This window comes from Phyllobates terribilis, unplaced genomic scaffold (genome assembly GCF_046119375.1).
Source record: "Phyllobates terribilis strain yellow unplaced genomic scaffold, ASM4611937v1 Scaffold_5__5_contigs__length_657084704, whole genome shotgun sequence".
Classification (NCBI taxonomy): domain Eukaryota; kingdom Metazoa; phylum Chordata; class Amphibia; order Anura; family Dendrobatidae; genus Phyllobates; species Phyllobates terribilis.
Window position 1 is genome coordinate 318,721,384 of NW_027362765.1, and position 19,272 is coordinate 318,740,655.

Sequence of the window (19,272 nt, forward strand, 5' to 3'; positions counted from 1 at the left end):
TGATCTAAGGGTCTAGACTTTTAGCTGAGATGAATCTGTGCTACAGTAAATTTATCACTTAAACATGAGCCATGTATGAGGGAGTCGGAGTCGTGGAGTCGGTGTCATAGAAACTGAGGAGTCGGAGGTTTGGCTTACCGACTCTACAGCCCTGGTTAAAAGGCAACAATATGACCTGCGCAGGCGCAGTGTTTAAAGCAAGAGGCAGGTCACTGAAGGTTCAGTGACCTGTCATTTAAGCCCATAAGGATGAATATGAGAACAGAGCACCAAATAAAGACCCGCCCACAGGCCAGCCCCAGAGCACGAGAATATCATTATCTCCAAACACCAAAATACAGATTAAACAACAACCACAGGACGGATTTCATCAACCCAGGTATTATTTTAATCAGTGTAACGGCGCCAACCTGACACTGCCTGTAGTTTACTAAGCAAAATCCTGATGACAGGTTCACTTTAAATAAATTTGCTCTACCTAAATAAGGAAGTGTATAATGGCGCCATATCCTTAGGGTGGATTCTAGTGACTGAATGTAGGGATTAATATTAGCTGAATATAACTGTAGGGGAGATCTAGTGATTATGACACCGAAGTAAGAGAGTTTGTTTTCCAAGCTATTGCTATATTTGTTGACTAAACTGGTTTACTGGGACCTATTAGGAAGAGAGCCTCTGACTTGTCCATATTTAAAGTGTATCCAGTTAAGGATGCCTCCCTCTGAAGATCATCTAGCAGATTCATTAAGGAATGTTTGGGGTTTGAAATCATTAGCATGAGGTCATCTGCAAAAGCTGCAATCCTAAATTTTGCCTCACCAATTTTAAGACCTTGAAAACTTGGTGTGTTGAAGATGGTAGAGTAATGGGTAGAGTGTTAAATTTAATAAAAGGGGAGATAGTGGGCAACAATGGTAGGTTCCTCTAAACATGTTGAAGTATGGAGTATTAAAGGGGTTTTCCCATGAACAGTAGTTCATTTTAATCAATAGATCTGGGAACTATAACGATTTCCACAATTAGATTTGTTTAAATAAAATGTTCCTGTGCTGAGATAATCTTATAAATGTGCCCCAGCTGTGTACTGTGTAATGGCCGTGTCTCACCATGCAGGAATATGGTCTGATCATAGCACAGCTCCTGGGCAGGGAGGAAGCAAAAGAGAGTATACGGACATTACAGCATGGGATCGCAGCAGATTCTTTTTGTGAGATAAAATATTTACTTGCCCGTTTTTAAACAATGTTTTACTTCAAAGAAAGAATCTGCTGTAATCCCATGCTGTCCTGTCTATATACTCTTTCTTTCTCCCCGGCCCAGATGCTGTGGTATGATCAGGCCATGTTCCTGCACGGTCAGACAACCATTACACAGCACACAGACATTTATAAGATTATCTCAGCAAAGAGAAATTTTATTTAAACACATCCTATTGTGGAACTTATTATTTTTCCAAGATATATTGATTAAAATTAACTTTTGTTTGTGGGAAAACCCCTTTAAGGCCATTCACTTATCTGGGTCACCGCCTCCTGCTGAATATATGTGAGGTTACGGAAAGTAGTCCCAAAACAACGCTGTGAAAGTGTGGCATGCAGGAATGGCCAGGACACAGTGTCAAAGACCTTCTCTGCATCAAGGCCCAACAACATTGAATGCAGATGTGACTGATCTTGAGCATATACAGTGGCTGCTCTTTTGTGACTTACCTTTTTTTCCTGTATGAGGGACCTCCACGGGGAAATGTTGGCCTTGCACGATTTGAGGTCCTTCAGTTCCGGAAGTACTGGGGCCCACTTCGTCACCACTGACAAATATCAGGGCCTGGATCACTACCTCCTGGAACTGAAGGTGCGACGTAGAAGTCTGTCCTGCACATTGTGATAGAAGTAAAGCATTGTGCATTGCCATCTGTATGATGTGCACGGCCAGCTTCTTGTACCACACCTTGGCCTTTCTCAAAGCACTGTACGGCTGTAGGTCTTGATCAGAGAGATCAGCTCTCCCCATCTACTTGTTGTACCCCATTACACAGTCTGCTTTGACGACCTGTGTAGAGGAACCTCGTACAGTGCTGGGGGTGCTGCCATCACCATGTATGGTGGTCAAGAGGACATCCCTCTTGTCCTTGACCAGCAAAAGGTGGTCGCTACATTGGCTCTGCTGTCACCCCTCTGAGCATCTGCCCAATTAGTGTCTTCGGGAGGCCTCTCTGATTTTTGCGGTCAGTACCGCAGACTGTGGTACCTCGCGCAGAGAGGGACTTGAAGAGTGGGATACTGGAATAAAAGTTATCCACGTAGAGGAGATAACATCGATCCAGGAGTGGCACCAAATCCCACACAATTTTCCCACTCACTCCCAGGACAGGGGGGCATTCAGGGGGTTCAATCCGGGAGTCCTTCCCTTCATAAACTCTAAACTTGTGAGTGTACCCTGAGGTACTTTAACACAGTTTATACATTCAGTACCTGGCCCTCTTATTGGGCAGGTACTGCCGGAATCCAAGCCTCCTTTTAAAATGAATTAGGGATTCATCCACACAGATGTCCCTTTGGGGCACGTACACTACAGAAAACGTGTTGTTGAAGTGCTAGATGACCAGCCATCTTGTGCAGGACACCGTGCATTATCGCTGTAGTGCAAGAACTTGTGGATGGCCTCAAAACTTGTCCGGGTCATGACCATTCAGAACACTGGAGTGTTATACAAAACATCAACAATCCAGTATTGCCAAACTTCTTTCTGGCTTCTTCAGGATCCCCATATGAAGGACCAGGCCCCAAAACTTCATCATTTCTACTGCGTCTACAGGAGACCAGTTAGAAAATGATGAGCGGTTTTCTGCCAAAAATTGTTGAGCGTACAAATTAGTTTGGCCCACCATGAGGTTTACAAAATCCTCAGCGAAAAAGACTTTGAAAAATTCAATTTCTGTGAGGCCGGTGGTGTCAAACTTGATCCCTGATTTCGCTACAAAATCAGGAATCAGTGGCTCATAATTTTCGGGGGCGAGGTCCATACGGGGTCAGTAATGGGGGGCGCTGGTTCATCTTCTCTCCTGGGGCGTCTGCGCGGCGGTTCAGCAGCACCTGAGGAGTAAGAGGAGGAGGACGACGAGGACGAGCAGTCAGAAAAATAAAGAAAGGTGGGATCCTCTCCCTCACTGTCAGTGTCGGAGGCAAGGAAAGCATATGTCTCCTCCACTGAATTGCGGGTTTGGGACAAGCGGGACATTTTTTGTTATGTATGTGGTGTGTGTGTGTCAGTACTTTATTCAGTGTTTGTGTCAGTGTGCTTGGTGTAAACTATTTTTTTTTTTCTGAAAGAAAAAGATTTAAAAAAAAAAAAGGAACAACCGGAGGTGGTGCAAACAGCGAATCAGTGAGGATCAGAGAACAATGCTCGGCGGCTGCTGGATACACGCATGGAAGTGGTGCAAACTAGGGAAGGGGGGGGGAATTGACAGGGACAAAAAAAAGTCCTGGAAAACAGCGAGCACGGACGTTGATCAGTGATGTAGTCACTGATCAGGGCTCGGACTCTGCAGGACGCACAAAAAAACACTGCCAAAAATCGAGCGATCAAGTACTGATCAGCGCTCGGAGGCAGAAAGGGGGGTGGGGAAGGGGGTAAATGTCCATGGAAAAAAAAGGGTAAAACAGCAAGCACGAGTGCTGATCGGTGATTTGCATCACCGATCAACGCTGGGCGGAGGCTGCTGGATGCACACACGGAGGTGGTGCAAAGTAGGGATGGGGGGGGGGGAGAGAAAAAATGGACGGGCACAAAAAAAGTCCTGGAAACCAGCAATGCACAAATGTTGATCAGTGATTTGTGTTACCGATCAGCGCTCGGCCGCTGCAGGACGCACCAAAAAAAAAACCTGCCAAAAAACGAGCGATCAAGTACTAATCAGTGCTCAGTGGCAGAAAGGGTTGGTGGGGACGGGGGTAAAAGAGGAGGGAAGGGGGTAAAAGGATGAGGGAGAGGGGGATTGGGATGGATGAGGAGAGTTCAGAGATGTTCTTACCGAAGTCTTCTCTCTTCTTGCAGGAGCAGCAGCAGGAGTAGGCAACAGCAGCGAGCAGCAGCAGGAAGGAAAAGGAATTATGGTGTTACAGAGGCTTCTGTGACACCACAAGGCACAGCACAGCAGCGATCAGCAGTGTGACCGTCCAGCACAAATCGTCAGCAGCTATTCGATGCAGGGCGGTCACAGGTGGGATCCTGGCACTATGCTGATATCTATAGATGTCGAGGCATTGTACGCCAGTATACACCATGAGGCGGGCTTGGCAGCAGTTGAATTTTTCCTGAGCTCGAGGGGAGTACATCTTATCCCCCATAATAAATTCATTTTACAACTGCTTGACTATATTCTACAACACAACTATTTCCTCTTCAACGGGAAGTTTTACCATCAGCTCAGGGGCACAGCGATGGGGAGCCCTTGTGCCCCCACATATGCTAACTTGCCCCTGGGCTGGTGGGAGGACAGGATAGTGTTCGGGGACGGGGATGTCGTCGGTGTTCCCCACATCCAATTTTGGGGACGGTACATAGACGACATCCTCATCCTCTGGTCCGGTGATTCTACTTCTTTTTTGACATTTATTGACCATCTTAAAGTCAATAATCTTGGTTTTAAATTTATATATGAAATAGGGGGCGACAGTATAGCTTTTTGGATGTTATGATTAGTATTGACAAAAAAGGCTTCCTGAAGACATCAATATATAGGAAACCTACCGCAGCGAAAGACTGGGGGTATCCCACATATCTGATCAATCAAACATACAATAATACCTTGGGACAAGAAAGATCCACACTCCTAATACCAAAGCAAAAAGATAATAGTCAAGTTACGAGACTTATAAGGATTTTTGATAACCAGCAGGCGAAGGTCATTGGAATTCTTAGGAGATACTGGTGTATTCTAAAAACTGACCCAGATATTGCTGCGTGGATCTCTCCATATCCATCGGTCACCTACAGACGAGGGAAATCAATAAAAGATCACCTAGTGCACAGCCACTATACTCCACCTGTTTGGGAGGGGACGTGGCTTGAGAGGGGAGCCCTAGGGACTTTTAGATGCAGACACTGTAGCTATTGCCAATATGTCGCACCTTCTGATACTTTTTCCAGTGCTACCACTAAGAGGACTTATAAGAATATGTCATTTGCCAACTGTAAGACCGTTGGAGTTATCTACATGTGCACCTGTACAAGCCCCAAGAACTACATTGGCAAAACTAAGAGACAACTACGAGTCCGAACTGGGGAACACATTGGGGATATTAGAAATAGTAGGGATACTCCCCTTGCTAAACACATCAATGAAGTCCATCACGGTGATCTTAAGTCCCTCTCTTTTCGAACAATTGAAACTGTCCCCGTCTCCACTCGCCAGGGAGACTGGGATAGGAAAATCCTACAGCGTGAGTGTAGATGGATATTTTGGATGGAATCATTGACCCCCTTGGGTCTAAACAAACAACTTAACTTTTCTAGCTTCATTGAGCCTAATCGGTAGTTATCCATACGACATGAATCCTTTGTAAGCCTTGATATAGGTCATTCTTGACCTTTCGAAAACAACTTTTATATGAACCGTCTGTGATATCATATCAGATGTGTCTTTATTTGGACATTACATAATTGTTAACTAGATATATATGGGACTTTTTTTGTGTCTACCTGCTTCTCCCCCCTTCCCCTCACCTAATCTAGTCCGTATTCATTGTCCCAAATAAATTTGCTGCCTAATTTTATATTGGTGTATCACTTTATGTTTCCACCCTCCAGGACCTGCCACCGGACTATGCGCACATCTGCGCTCCACTACTGACTAAGGGTGTGAGTGGAATCTTGTAGATGATATAACGTCAGTTTGGGCGGAATTTCTCACACCCCCCCCAACAATAGTGATGTCGCTGGAGCGTATTTGCGTTCCATCTGTGGTATTGAGCAGCACATTGGTCCACGCCAGTTGGGGGTGTGAAAGGAAGCCGCGTTATTGGCACGTGTCGCCGGAAGTCGCGTCACTGGAATGCAGCGGCAATACCGAGCAGCACATTGGTTCACGGTAGTTTGGGGCGTGTCCGGAAGCCGCGTCACTGGCACGTGTGACCGGAAGTTGCGTCATTGGAGCGCAGCTGCGTTCCACCAGGACGCGGCGGCGGCAATACGTCAAATGCCTTATTGGGTATAGGAGCATGATGGCTCCTCCCGGATATGACCCTTAGACTCCTGGCTCTAATTGGTGGGTGGGTTTTGGCGCTCTATTGCGGCTTTATGAATGGGGGTATCTGCTACAATGGTGAATTCACGCATTCACTCTGATGGTTCATGGCGAATACATTGCTATTGCCGATGCTCCTACTATGGTGTATCTCCTAATCTGTCCCCTGATGAACCCTGAATGAGGAGAGGGTGAAAAGCGTTGGGATAGCTGCTGGCATCATCTATGCCTGTATTTTTGGGACCTTTTCCTATGCACTGGTACAACCTATAGGACTCTGTCTGAATTGAATTATCCAGCCTTTATCTGCAAGCAATCTGCTACCTACTTCAGATAAGTTAATTTTTTCTCTTATAGTATTCTGGAGTGTGTCTTTCTCTTTTTTGAGATAATTGATTATCTCTTCATGTATATCTTTTGACAGAGACCAGAGTATATGCAGTATTAATTATATGCATATAGACAATTTATTTTTGATCTGGGCGGTACCACTGGATAGGATAAAGAAAATATTTCTATGTTAATGTATGTTTGGAGCAAGGGCGTAATAGGGCAAGTAAGGGACAGCCAACGTGGCGCAGGGACACCAAATCGTCTCGCTAGGGTGATAAACGTCAGCTGCTAGGCAGGGTCCCAGTTTTTTTTTATGGCTACCTAGGGCCAGCCTGAATGACATGATCTTAACATACTCTTGATCAATACCCTCTTTTGCGCGAACATTTTTATGCTTTTTGTCCATTATGTGACCATTAGTTGGTCTTTTAAAGTATCTATTAACAGTTATATCTTATCCTGTTTTTTTTTCCTTATTCTGTCCCGGGTCATAGAATGGTGAGCCCCTGGTCACAGCGGTCAGCTCCCAGTCACAACGCGGTCACGCGCTCTGATTGGTGCGATCGATGTCCTTGTTGATCGCACCAATCAGAGTGTGCTGGGGCCAGGGTTGGCGTTGCCAGGCACCAGCCTAGGATCGGTGTTCTTAGAGCACCGATCCTAGGCTGCTCATCAGTGTTTCAGGCAATCTGATTGCCAGAAATACTCAGAAATGCTGTGATTGGCTGTTCATAATTGACACCATTTACCCTAAGGTAAGAGGGCGCCGTAAATTTAATGCGATCAATGCAACTTCGATCACGGGACCGCATTAAAGATTGTGCGTAATAGTACATACCTGGTCTAATAGGCCCAGGGCACAGGGACGTACTATTACTGATAACGTCACTGAGGGGTTAAAGAAGTTGTCCCCTACTTTTACACTGATGCCCCATCACCCCCGCCGATCAGCTTTTATCAATGTCGGCAGTGGGCTACCGGCTGGAAGTACTGACTTGCGGTACTTGGCTGTCTAGCTGTAGTGGCCACTGCGGGGTACTGCCCATCTGCCTCCTAGTCAATTCAATGGGAGGCGGATGTGCAGTATCCTGCGGCAGCCACTTACAGCTAGACAGCCAAGTACCGCAAGTAAGCACTTCCGACCGGCGGCCGCCTATAACAGCTGATCAGCGGGGGAGCTGAGTGTGGGACCCCGGCTGATCAGACATTGATGCTCCATCCTACAGATGAGGCATCAATGTAGAAGTAGTGGAAAACTTTAACTGTTTTGATTCACCACCACCGTTATTAAAGTGCATGGGACTTAAACCTTTATAGCACCAATCAGCATTATAAGAAATTTGCAACACAATGGCAAGGGCCATACAAAATAAAAGAAAATCAGCAGAGCTACAGGTCTACAATCAGTAATCTACTGACACATGTCTATTGGTAAAACACAGATTCAGGTTGAATATAACATTTAAGAGAAAGTTGACTAAATCCTAGGCGTAAATAAATCCCTGAGTGCCCCTGATTCTGCCATTTTTTTCTGTTTTGCGCTGTGTCACTCCATTGCAGAAGTATTCACATTTATTGGGTATTTGCTCATTTTGCACAGTGTGAATGTGCTCTTACACTTTGCATGTATACCAGCTTATAGTGTGGCTCAGGTTTTTGTTTTTTCTGTAATCTCTTGCACTTTGCACAAACAGGGAGCGTGGCCACCCTTTCTGAGCTAAGTATTCCATCTGTATAGTTTCCCATGGATATGTGTCTCAGTTAGGGCCCTTTCCTGCTCTGCCCTTACCATTGAGGTCGTATGACACATGGTAAGTAGTATTGAGCGATACCTTCCGATATCAGGAAATATCGGATCGGATTGGATCGGGCCGATACCCAAAAAGTATCGGCTATCGCCGATTCCGATACCGGAAACCAATGCAAGTCCATGGGACACAAATATCGGAATTAAAATAAACCCTTTCTTTCCTTGTAGGTTAATTCTACATGAAGGAAAACTAACAATAATGTAGAATGTATTGGGGGAGGTGGTTGCCCAAATTGATGGGAAACATGAAAAGCCGGCAATTCAGCAGCGGCATACACCGGTACCCGACAATTTATAACAGAAAGAATAGAGCATCACACATAGATTAGATAGATAGAAACAGGTCAGCCACATATATAAGAAGTACAGGGACAGTGTTGCTTACTGTACTTGTCATTTAGTGTAAAGGATTTATTTAAAAAAATAATAATGTTTTCATGCACTGTCTCTTTAAAAAAGCCGGCCGGCAATTCAGCATCTGTACCCGACAATTTATAACAGAAAGAATAGAGCATCACACATAGATTAGATAGATAGAAACATGTCAGTCACATATATAAGAAGTACAGTGATAGTGTTGGTTACTGTACTTGTCATTTAGTGTTAAAATAAAGGATTTATTAAAAAAAAAAATTGGCGTGGGGTTCCCCGTAATTTTAGGCTCTAGCGGAGGTTAAGCAGACGGCTGGGGCAGATGTTTGAAGCCTGGGAAGGGGGTAATACCCATGGAGCTTCCCAGGCTACTAATATCAGCCCCAAGCTGAATACCTAGCCTTTACTAACTATTAAAATGGGGGACCCCCAAAAAAAAATGACGTGGGGTCCCCCCTATTTTAATAGCTAGCAAAGGCTAGGCAGACAGCTGGGGGCTGATATTAATAGCCCAGGATGGGTGCCATGAATATTGGCCCCCTCCCAGGCTAGAAACACCAGCCGTCAGCCATCCCAGAAATGGAGCATCTATAAGACACCCCCATTACTAACCCCATAGTCAAAGTTAAAAAAAACACAAACACCCAGAATAAAGTCCTTTAATTGAAATAAACACACAATTCTTTATTGTTCTAAATTAAACCATTCTTACCGTCACGCCCATTCCAGCTGAAGCCAACGATCTCCTGCAATAAAAGAAAAATAATAAAGCAACATCATCCTTACCTTTCGATGGTTCCCAGGACAGCTCCAGCTCTGCTACATTCACATGACAGGCTGGATCGCAGCAGAACGCTGCCATCCAGCCTGTCATCCCGCAGACACTGAGAAGCGCAGGCATGCTTGCGCTCCTCAGTGTCTGGCTGTGACGGCATCCAGATGAGTCGAGGTCATGTCCAATGAACTCAGCTCACCTCATGCACGTCACTGACAGCGTGGGAGAATTCTCCTGCGCATGCGGTGAGTGCCATTTCTGGGGCGGCTGACGGCTGGTGTTTCTAGCCTGGGAGGGGGCCAATATTCATGGCACCCTTCCTGGGCTATTAATATCAGCCCCCAGCTGTCTGCCTACCCTTTGCTAGCTATTAAAATAGGGGGGACCCCAAGTCATTTTTTTGGGGGGTCCCCCATTTTAATAGCTAGTAAAGGCTAGGTATTCAGCTGGGAGCTGATATTAGTAGCCTGGGAAGCTCCGTGCGTATTACCCCCTTCCCAGGCTTCAAACATCTGCCCCAGCTGTCTGCTTAACCTCCGCTAGAGACTAAAATTACGGGGAACCCCACGCCAATTTTTTTTTTAATAAATACTTTATTTTAACACTAAATGACAAGTACAGTAACCAACACTATCACTGTACTTCTTCTATATGTGACTGACATGTTTCTATCTATCTAATCTATGTGTGATGCTCTATATTTCTGTTCTAAATTGTCGGGTACCGGTGTATGCCGCTGATGAATTGCCGGCTTTTCATGTTTCACTGTGAGCACTGTTCCCATCGATTTGGGCAACCACTGTAATGCCACAACCACCATGGCCGTGGCATTAACGTCTTAAAAAATATTAATTCCTGCTATTCCATTTAATTGTAATGTAAGGGAGATAATGTAATGTCAGCGCTTGAGCAGGAGAATTCTCTCACACTGGGATGGCATTCTGATGACAGGCTGGATCGCAGCTGAGCGCTGCCATCCAGCTTGTCATCCTTCAGAGACACTGCAGAGCGCAGGCATTATGTGAACTTCCGATTCCGGTATTCGATATTGTACAAGTATCGGAACTCAGTATCAGAACTCCGATACCGCGAATATCGGTCGATACCCGATATTTCAGTATCGGAATGCTCAACACTAATGGTAAGGTTTTAATACTAGACAGGTTATGACTGTCCCTATCGGTACACCTTGTCGCGGTGGGATGGCTTTTATGCTATTCTAGATCAAAATAGCGTTAACTAAGTACCCTATGTTATTTACATGTACCATTACTCCATACTTATTGTAGGGTATATGCTCATTTCAATTTTTTCTTGAGTTTTGTCTGTGAAATGGCCAGTGTGAACGAGCTCTTACACGATGCATGTATACCAGCTTATCGTCTGGCTCAGGTTTTTGGTTTTACATATATACAGCGTAATATGATTGCCATGATTCTGATCATGGTAACAATAATTTCTGGACTGAAACTGCTAATACAGACACGAGAAAAGCAACATTAAACCAACTGTAACAATGGAATAAGACTGACCTGTTCTAATATGCGATAATGGTTTTTCCTTTTTGCAAAGAAGTTTATGACCCGTTGAAAGGTTGTCCTCGGTGACTTCCAGTCTCCTTTCCACTCTCCCAAACCTCAGAATTTCAGACTAGAATATCCAGGATAAAAGACTGGTTTATAATTCTGAGCAGCTCAGTAAATAAGTGATTTAGAAAACACATCTACAGCATTTATACAGAAAAAAAAATTGAATAAACCACAAATCTGTAAAGACTGGTTTCAGAAGTTTCTACACAATAATGTTATCAGGGCTGGGCACTTTTAGGCTATGTGCCCACGTAGCAGATTTGATGCAGAGCGTTTTTGCCTCTCTCTGGCAGAAAAAAACGCATGCAGATTTACATGCGTTTTTTCAGCGCTTTTATATGCGTTTTTTCAAGCACTTTTCCAAGCGATTTTGAGCATCACTTGGAAAAGTGCTTGACAAGTTGGTCACACAATATAAATCCATGCAACCGACATGGATTTATATTGTGTGACCAACTTAGAGGCTTTAAATGCTGTATCTATAGTTAAAAAAAAAAAAAAAAAAAAAAAGAATTAAAAAGTTAAAAATAAAAAAACTTGTATACTCACTTCTCCGGTCTCCTCCCGGCGACGATCCTCTCTCTTCAGCGTCCTGCGGTGTACTGGCAGGACCTGCGGTGACGTCATTTAGTCTGCTAATGGTCACATGACCATCACCTGACCGCTGACGTCAGCGGTCGCGTGACAGTCAGCTGACTAAATGATGTTACCGCAGGTCCTGCAAGTACACCGCGGGACGCAGAGGAGAGACACGCCGCCGGGAGCAGACCGGAGAGGTGAGTATACAGATTTTTTTTATTTTTAACTTTTTTATTTCTTTCTTTCACCGCGTGGTAGCCGGGATGAAGAGGAGTTGTAGTCTCCTCATCCCGGGTACCACACGCACCATGATTACGTCGCAAATTCGCGGCCATTGAATTTGCTTGAAACGCAGCAAATCCACATATACCTGCGGGTTTGCTGCGTTTCAATGTTTCTCAATGGCCGCGAATTTGCAGCGTAATCGCGGTAGAAATGGTCATGCTGCGTTTTGCAACGCAATGCGAATTCGGCGCGCAAATTAGCGCATCATCTGCACAGCACATCCGAATTCACATTCCTTTGCATGGCAGACTGTTTTACAAGCGTTTTTGCGACTGTAAAAACGCTATGTGGGCACATGGCCTTAGGGTTGCATGCTTTGTTTTAGTTTTAATGAGTATCGCAATCCAACAAATTAAATTAGTGACATTTCAGTCAACAAGACCTTCTTCAAACATATTGCAATCAGAGTACTTTGTAGAATAGCGCTATGCGGTATAGGGATATGCTGTCCAGGTGATTTGCGCAATTCTCCTCATCAAAACTAAAATATTTCTTGCAACTTTAAGGCTATGTTCACACCTGTTGGGTTTTTCAGAGTGTTTTGCTGGAGATTTTTATGCAAATTTTCAGCTAGGGGCGTATATAGAAATCATGGGGCCACATAGCAGAAGCTCTAATTGGGCTCCCCCCCCCAAAAAAAAAATTAACAAAATATGGTGACCCCAAGACAGTATGATCTCCCAACTGTGACCCCCCACAGAGCCCTCCATACAGCCATACAGTATAATGGGCCTACATACAGTATAATGGCCCGCACTAGCCCTCCAAACAGTATAATGGCCCCCACACAGCCCTCAAAACAGTATGATGGATCCCACACAAACCTTCACACCGTATAATTGCTTTCATACAGTATAATGGCCCTCCACATAGCCCTCAAAATATTATAATGGCCCCACATAGCCTTCCATATAGTATAATGAGCCCCTCTATAATCCTCCATATAGTATAATGAACTTTCCATGGTCCTCCATAGAATATAATGCACTCCCCATAGTCCTCCATACAGTATATTACACACCCCATAGGGTAAGATGCAGCCCCCATATAGTATAATGCACCCCACAGTCCTGCAGTATTATGAGCACCACGTACTCACTGATTTTAAAATACTGTATATGTTAAATAAGCCGAGACCCCTAATTTTACCACAAAAAAAATGGGAAAATGTATTGACTCGAGTATAAGCCTAAGGTGGGAAATGTAGCAGCTACTGGTAAATTTCTCCATCCTGGTACGCGTGGCCCCCCCCTCATCCATCATGCCCCATCCTGGTACGCGTGGTGCCCCCCCCCTCATCCATCATGCCCCATCCTGGTACGCGTGGTGCCCCCCCTCATCCATCATGCCCCATCCTGGTACGCGTGGTGCCCCCCTCATCCCCCAATCCTGGTACGCGTGCCCCCCCCTCATCCCTCAATCCTGGTATGTGTGGCCCCATCACACACACAAACACTTATACTCACCTTACTTCCTCACTTCTGTTCCAGCACTGCTGTGTCCTGTCTGCCAGGCAGCTCATGTCGGCATCTGAGCGGCGTGGGCTCTCAGATACCGAGGTGAGCTGCTGCTGCTGGCATATTCACTCCTCTCCATGCCAGGACTATGGGTGTGGAGAAGAGTGAATACAATTTCTTTAGTAGCGGGCACTGTCACCATGAGCCATGGCTCAGCGCTCCTCCGTGCCCGCTACTAAAGAGAATGAATATTCCCTCTTCTCCATGCCCATGGGAGTGGAGAAGAGGGAATATTCATGTCCCTTTAGCAGCGGGCACACGTGGTAGCTGCAGCAGAGGCTTGTGTGTGCACCTGCTCCTCCGCCGCAACCTCCCTCCCCCTGCTGCTTCGGGGCCCTCCCGGCTCACGGGCCCCATAGCAGTGGCGTGGCCTGCCGCCATTGGTGGTATGCCACTGTTTTTAGCTGTGTTTTGCAGTACCAGCAAAGTCTATGAGAAACCAGAATTCTGTGTTCACACGTTTTTTTTGTTGTTGCGTATTTGTCACGGGTGTGTTGCCACGAAGATCGTCACGAGTACACAGCCTGACTTCTCGCAGCTGACTTGTTGGTGCTTTGTGTTTTCTCGGCAGTGAAGGAGTTAATTCTCTCTCTCTCTGGGCTAGCTGAGGTCCAGCCTCGCCCAGCTGCAATCAATGCTTCGTTAGTGAGACTCCTTTATATTCCTGCAGGTCTGTTTGTGAGGTGTCGGTGAAAGCTTTTCATTCAGACTTACAGAGCGGATCGTGGTGTTTGGAGTTGCTGAGATAAGTGTATTTGAAAGTGTTATTTCCCTTTCCTCGCTTTATCATTTATCTCCTTTCCCGTTGGTGTTCCCTCTGTTGTAGTTTTGTTGAAGTTGTATGCAAGGTGGTTTTGGTTTTTCCCTTGTACTGTCTCGTTCGTCTAAATACTGTGTGTGGGCATATTATCGCTGGTTCCCAATTGTTGTGATCGGGGTCCTTCTCAGGACTAGATTACTGTGGTGCAGGGATCCTCAGGAGGTAGGGGTTACGCTGGCGGCCTGGACCTCTGTACCTTTAACAGTACCTCCAGGATGAGGGATTAGTCAGGGCCCCAGCTTAGGGTCAGCTTAGGCCCCCTACCTCCAGTATTCTGTGACAGTGTGACATTTTCACCGACCAACTTAGTTTTTCTCCAGCTACCATGGATCCAGTAGCCGGTCTAGCTCAGCAGTTGCAGAGTTTGTCCATGGGGTTGGCGGACGTTAGGTCCAAGGTTTTGCATCCTCTGGAGCAAGCCGGACCAGAACCTAAAGTAGCTCTCCCTGACAGGTTCACTGGGGGGCGGGACAAGTTTTTTGTTTTCCGGGAGGCATGCAAATTGTACTTTCGGCTGCGGCCTCGGTCATCGGGCAGTGAAGAACAAAGGGTGGGAATTGTCATCTCGCTCCTACAAGGGGACCCACAATCTTGGGCGTTCTCTCTTCCCCCTAGCTCCCCAGTTCTCCAGTCAGTGGATAGGTTTTTCGCTGCTTTGGGACTCGTATATGATGACCCAGATCGGATCTCCCTTGCTGAGTCTAAGTTACGTAGGATTCAGCAGGGAGATCGTCCGGCGGAGGAATTCTGTTCGGAGTTCCGTAGGTGGGCCACGGACACCCAGTGGAATGACCCGGCTCTTAGGAGCCAGTTTTGTCATGGTTTATCCGACAAATTACAGGATGTGTTGGCACAGTATGACTCTCCCGCGTCACTGGAAGCCGCTATGGCCCTTGCTATTCGCGTTGACAGACGGCTTCGGGAGAGGTGCGGGATAACTCTACCCCCTGTAATGTCTCCACCTCTTACAAGGTCCCCTCATATGGTGGTTCCCCTGGTCAGTCCGGAGGAGCCTATGCAATTAGGAGGGACATCATTTCGGGGAAGGGGACCGGTGGTGCGCCATAAGACAGGAAGGTGTTTCCTCTGCGGGAAAAAGGGACATTTTATTGGGGGGTGTCCATCCCGCCCCTTGCTGAGTAAAGAGTCGTCGAAAAAACTGTTGATCCCAGGTTGTGTGGTGGACGGCAATCTGGGAGTAGGTATTTCGTCCCTAGGTTCGTCTCAGTTTCTCGTACCGGCGGAGGTGGTGGTGGGTACGAGAACTGAGAGGATATCTGTTCTTCTGGATAGTGGGGCCGGGGCTAATCTGGTTGATGCTCGGTTTGCCCGGGTTCAAGGTATGCGATTGAGTGAGTTGGCTAAACCCATCCCCATATTCTCGATCGATGCCAGGCCTCTCGGTCAGGGAAGTTTTTTGCAAGCTGTGCATGGCGTAAAACTTCAAGTGGGGGCAATACATAAAGAACTGTTGTCTTGCTACGTGTTGGAGGGTCTTCCCACTCCTATAGTGTTGGGCCTTCCTTGGTTAGCTAAGCATAACCCTGTTATTAATTGGCAAACCAGAGAGATAAGCCAATGGAGTAAATTCTGTAATAAAAACTGCATGAACACGGTCATCGGTGCGGTTACTCCTTGGGTCTTACCTCCTTTTCTGGCAGACTTTGAGGATGTATTCTCGGAGAATGGGTGTCAGGAACTACCTCCTCATCGCGAGTATGACTGTTCTGTAAAACTGCTCCCTGAGGCCAAGTTACCTAAAGCTAGGTTGTATAACCTTTCTGGTCCTGAGAGGCAGGCCATGAAGGATTATATTTCTGAAAGTCTGGCTAAGGGGCATATTAGACCTTCATCTTCACCGGTGGCCGCGGGGTTCTTCTTTGTTAAGAAGAAAGATGGAGGCCTACGCCCTTGCCTGGATTTCCGTGAACTTAATCGGATTACGGTCCGAGATCCGTATCCGCTCCCACTTATTCCCGATCTCTTTAATCAGATCGTGGGCGCCAAATGGTTCTCTAAGTTGGATCTCAGGGGGGCGTACAATTTGATTAGGATGAAGGAGGGGGATGAGTGGAAGACGGCTTTTAACACTCCGGAGGGGCATTATGAGAACCTTGTCATGCCATTCGGTCTGACTAATGCCCCGGCGGTGTTTCAACACTTTGTTAATGATATTTTTCGCCACCTGGTGGGACAGTTTGTTGTCATATATCTGGATGATATCTTAATTTACTCGCCGGATCTGGTGTCTCATCAGGAGCATGTTAGACAGGTGTTACAGATCTTGCGGGATAATAAACTGTATGCCAAGTGGGAAAAGTGTGTGTTCGCCGTACAGGAACTCCAGTTTTTAGGCTTCCTGGTTTCTGCGTCCGGTTTTCGTATGGACCCTGGGAAAGTGCGGGCAGTTCTTGAGTGGGATCGGCCGGAGAATCTTAAGGCACTACAACGTTTCCTGGGGTTTGCTAACTATTACCGGAAGTTCATTCGTAATTTCTCGTCCGTGGTTAAGCCTCTCACAGACATGACTAAAAAGGGGACGGATTTTTCTAGGTGGTCTGACAAGGCTTGTCAAGCATTCTCCTCCTTGAAAAAATGTTTTGCCTCGGCACCCATACTCATTCAACCTGATGCGTCTCAGCCATTCTTTGTAGAGGTAGACGCTTCCGAGGTAGGGGTGGGAGCAGTATTGTCACAGGGTTCGTCCCCTGGTAAGTGGCATCCGTGCGCCTTTTTCTCTAAAAAATTGTCGTCCGCTGAGAGGAATTACGATGTCGGCAATAGGGAACTCCTGGCCATTAAGTTAGCTTTTGAGGAGTGGCGCCATTTTTTGGAGGGGGCAGTTCATCCGGTCACCGTCATCACCGATCACAAGAACCTGCTATATCTGGAGTCCGCTAAACGTCTGAATCCCAGACAAGCTAGGTGGTCATTGTTTTTTACCAGGTTTAATTTCGTCGTTACATATCGTCCTGGGTCTAAAAATGTAAAGGCGGATGCCTTATCTCGTAGTTTCCCTGGGGCCGGGAATACGGACGACCCGATTCCTGTTCTTCAGGAGGGGGTGGTGGTTTCGGCAGTATGCTCTGAGCTGGAGGAGGAGATATTGGAGGCTCAGGGGGACGCCCCTGTTGGACCTCCGGGGAGACTGTTCGTTCCAGATCAGTTGCGACAAAAGGTGATCGAGGCACACCATAACTCAGTTTTTGCAGGACACCCGGGGAGTAAAGCAACTGTGGATCTCCTCTCGCGTCGGTTTTGGTGGCCTAACTTACATAAAGAGGTGGTAACTTTTGTCGCGTCCTGTGGGGTTTGTGCGCGCTCTAAGACCTCACATACCCGTCCGTCTGGGGCCCTCTTACCTTTGAAGATCCCGGAGCGTCCTTGGACTCATCTGTCTATGGACTTTATTACGGACCTCCCTCCGTCTTCGGGTAAAACGGTCATACTCGTTGTAGTGGACAGGTTCAGCAAGATGGCACATTTTATCGCTCTTCCGGCTCTCCCTAATGCTAAAACTCTTGCGCAGGTGTTCATTGGGGAGATTGTGAGGCTTCACGGGGTACCCTCCGAGGTGGTGTCTGATCGGGGGTCTCAGTTTGTGTCCAAGTTCTGGAAGGCGTTTTGTGCACGGCGGGGGATGCATTTGTCATTTTCGTCGGCTTTTCATCCTCAGACTAATGGTCAGACGGAACGTATGAACCAGAGCTTGGAGACATATCTTCGGTGTTTTGTGTCAGAGAACCAGGAGGACTGGGCTTCTTTCCTACCTCTGGCAGAGTTTGCTCTCAATAATAGGCGAAGCGAGTCCACTGGTAAGTCCCCGTTTTTTGGGGCATATGGTTTTCACCCCCAGTTTTGTACTTTCAGTAGGGGGGGCTCTTCGGGGGTTCCGGAGGAGGAACGATTTTCCTCATCTCTCGCTTCAGTATGGAGAGGGGTGCTGAAGAATCTGAATACTATGGGGAACCGATACAAACGTATGGCTGATAGGAGGAGAGTGTCTGGTCCGGACCTAAGTGTGAACGATCAGGTATGGTTGTCTACCAGGAATATTAAACTTAAGGTTCCCTCCTGGAAACTGGGTCCCAGGTTCATCGGGCCGTACAGAATCAGTTCTGTTATTAATCCGGTGGCATTCCGTCTTGACCTCCCCCCTACGTTTAAAATTCACAACGTGTTTCACAGATCATTGCTTAAGAGGTATGTGGCGCCGGTGGTACCGTCACCTTTACCTCCCCCTCCTGTGGTTGTCAATGGTAACTTGGAGTTCCAGGTATCGAGGGTCATTGATTCACGCTTTAATCGCCGGTCCCTTCAGTACTTGGTTCATTGGAAGGGGTATGGTCCTGAGGAGAGGATGTGGGTTCCTGCGTCGGATATTAACGCAGACCGATTAGTTCGGGCCTTCCACACGACTCACCCGGATAAACCTGGCCCTGAGGGTCCGGAGGCCCCTCGTAGAAGGGGGGGTACTGTCACGGGTGTGTTGCCACGAAGATCGTCACGAGTACACAGCCTGACTTCTCGCAGCTGACTTGTTGGTGCTTTGTGTTTTCTCGGCAGTGAAGGAGTTAATTCTCTCTCTCTCTGGGCTAGCTGAGGTCCAGCCTCGCCCAGCTGCAATCAATGCTTCGTTAGTGAGACTCCTTTATATTCCTGCAGGTCTGTTTGTGAGGTGTCGGTGAAAGCTTTTCATTCAGACTTACAGAGCGGATCGTGGTGTTTGGAGTTGCTGAGATAAGTGTATTTGAAAGTGTTATTTCCCTTTCCTCGCTTTATCATTTATCTCCTTTCCCGTTGGTGTTCCCTCTGTTGTAGTTTTGTTGAAGTTGTATGCAAGGTGGTTTTGGTTTTTCCCTTGTACTGTCTCGTTCGTCTAAATACTGTGTGTGGGCATATTATCGCTGGTTCCCAATTGTTGTGATCGGGGTCCTTCTCAGGA

General features: G+C 46.7%; 1 protein-coding gene across 6 annotated transcripts in view; it reads right to left on the reverse strand.

Moving 5' to 3' along the window:
- Positions 1-19,272, reverse strand: part of LOC141273112 (uncharacterized) — a 68,093-nt gene that overhangs the window by 22,753 nt on the left and 26,068 nt on the right. For all 6 annotated transcript variants that reach the window (XM_073684512.1, XM_073684511.1, XM_073684513.1 and 3 more), the window contains one exon: positions 11,070-11,187. In XM_073684512.1, the coding sequence (XP_073540613.1) occupies positions 11,070-11,187 (118 nt within the window). The remainder of the gene's footprint in view (positions 1-11,069; positions 11,188-19,272) is intronic.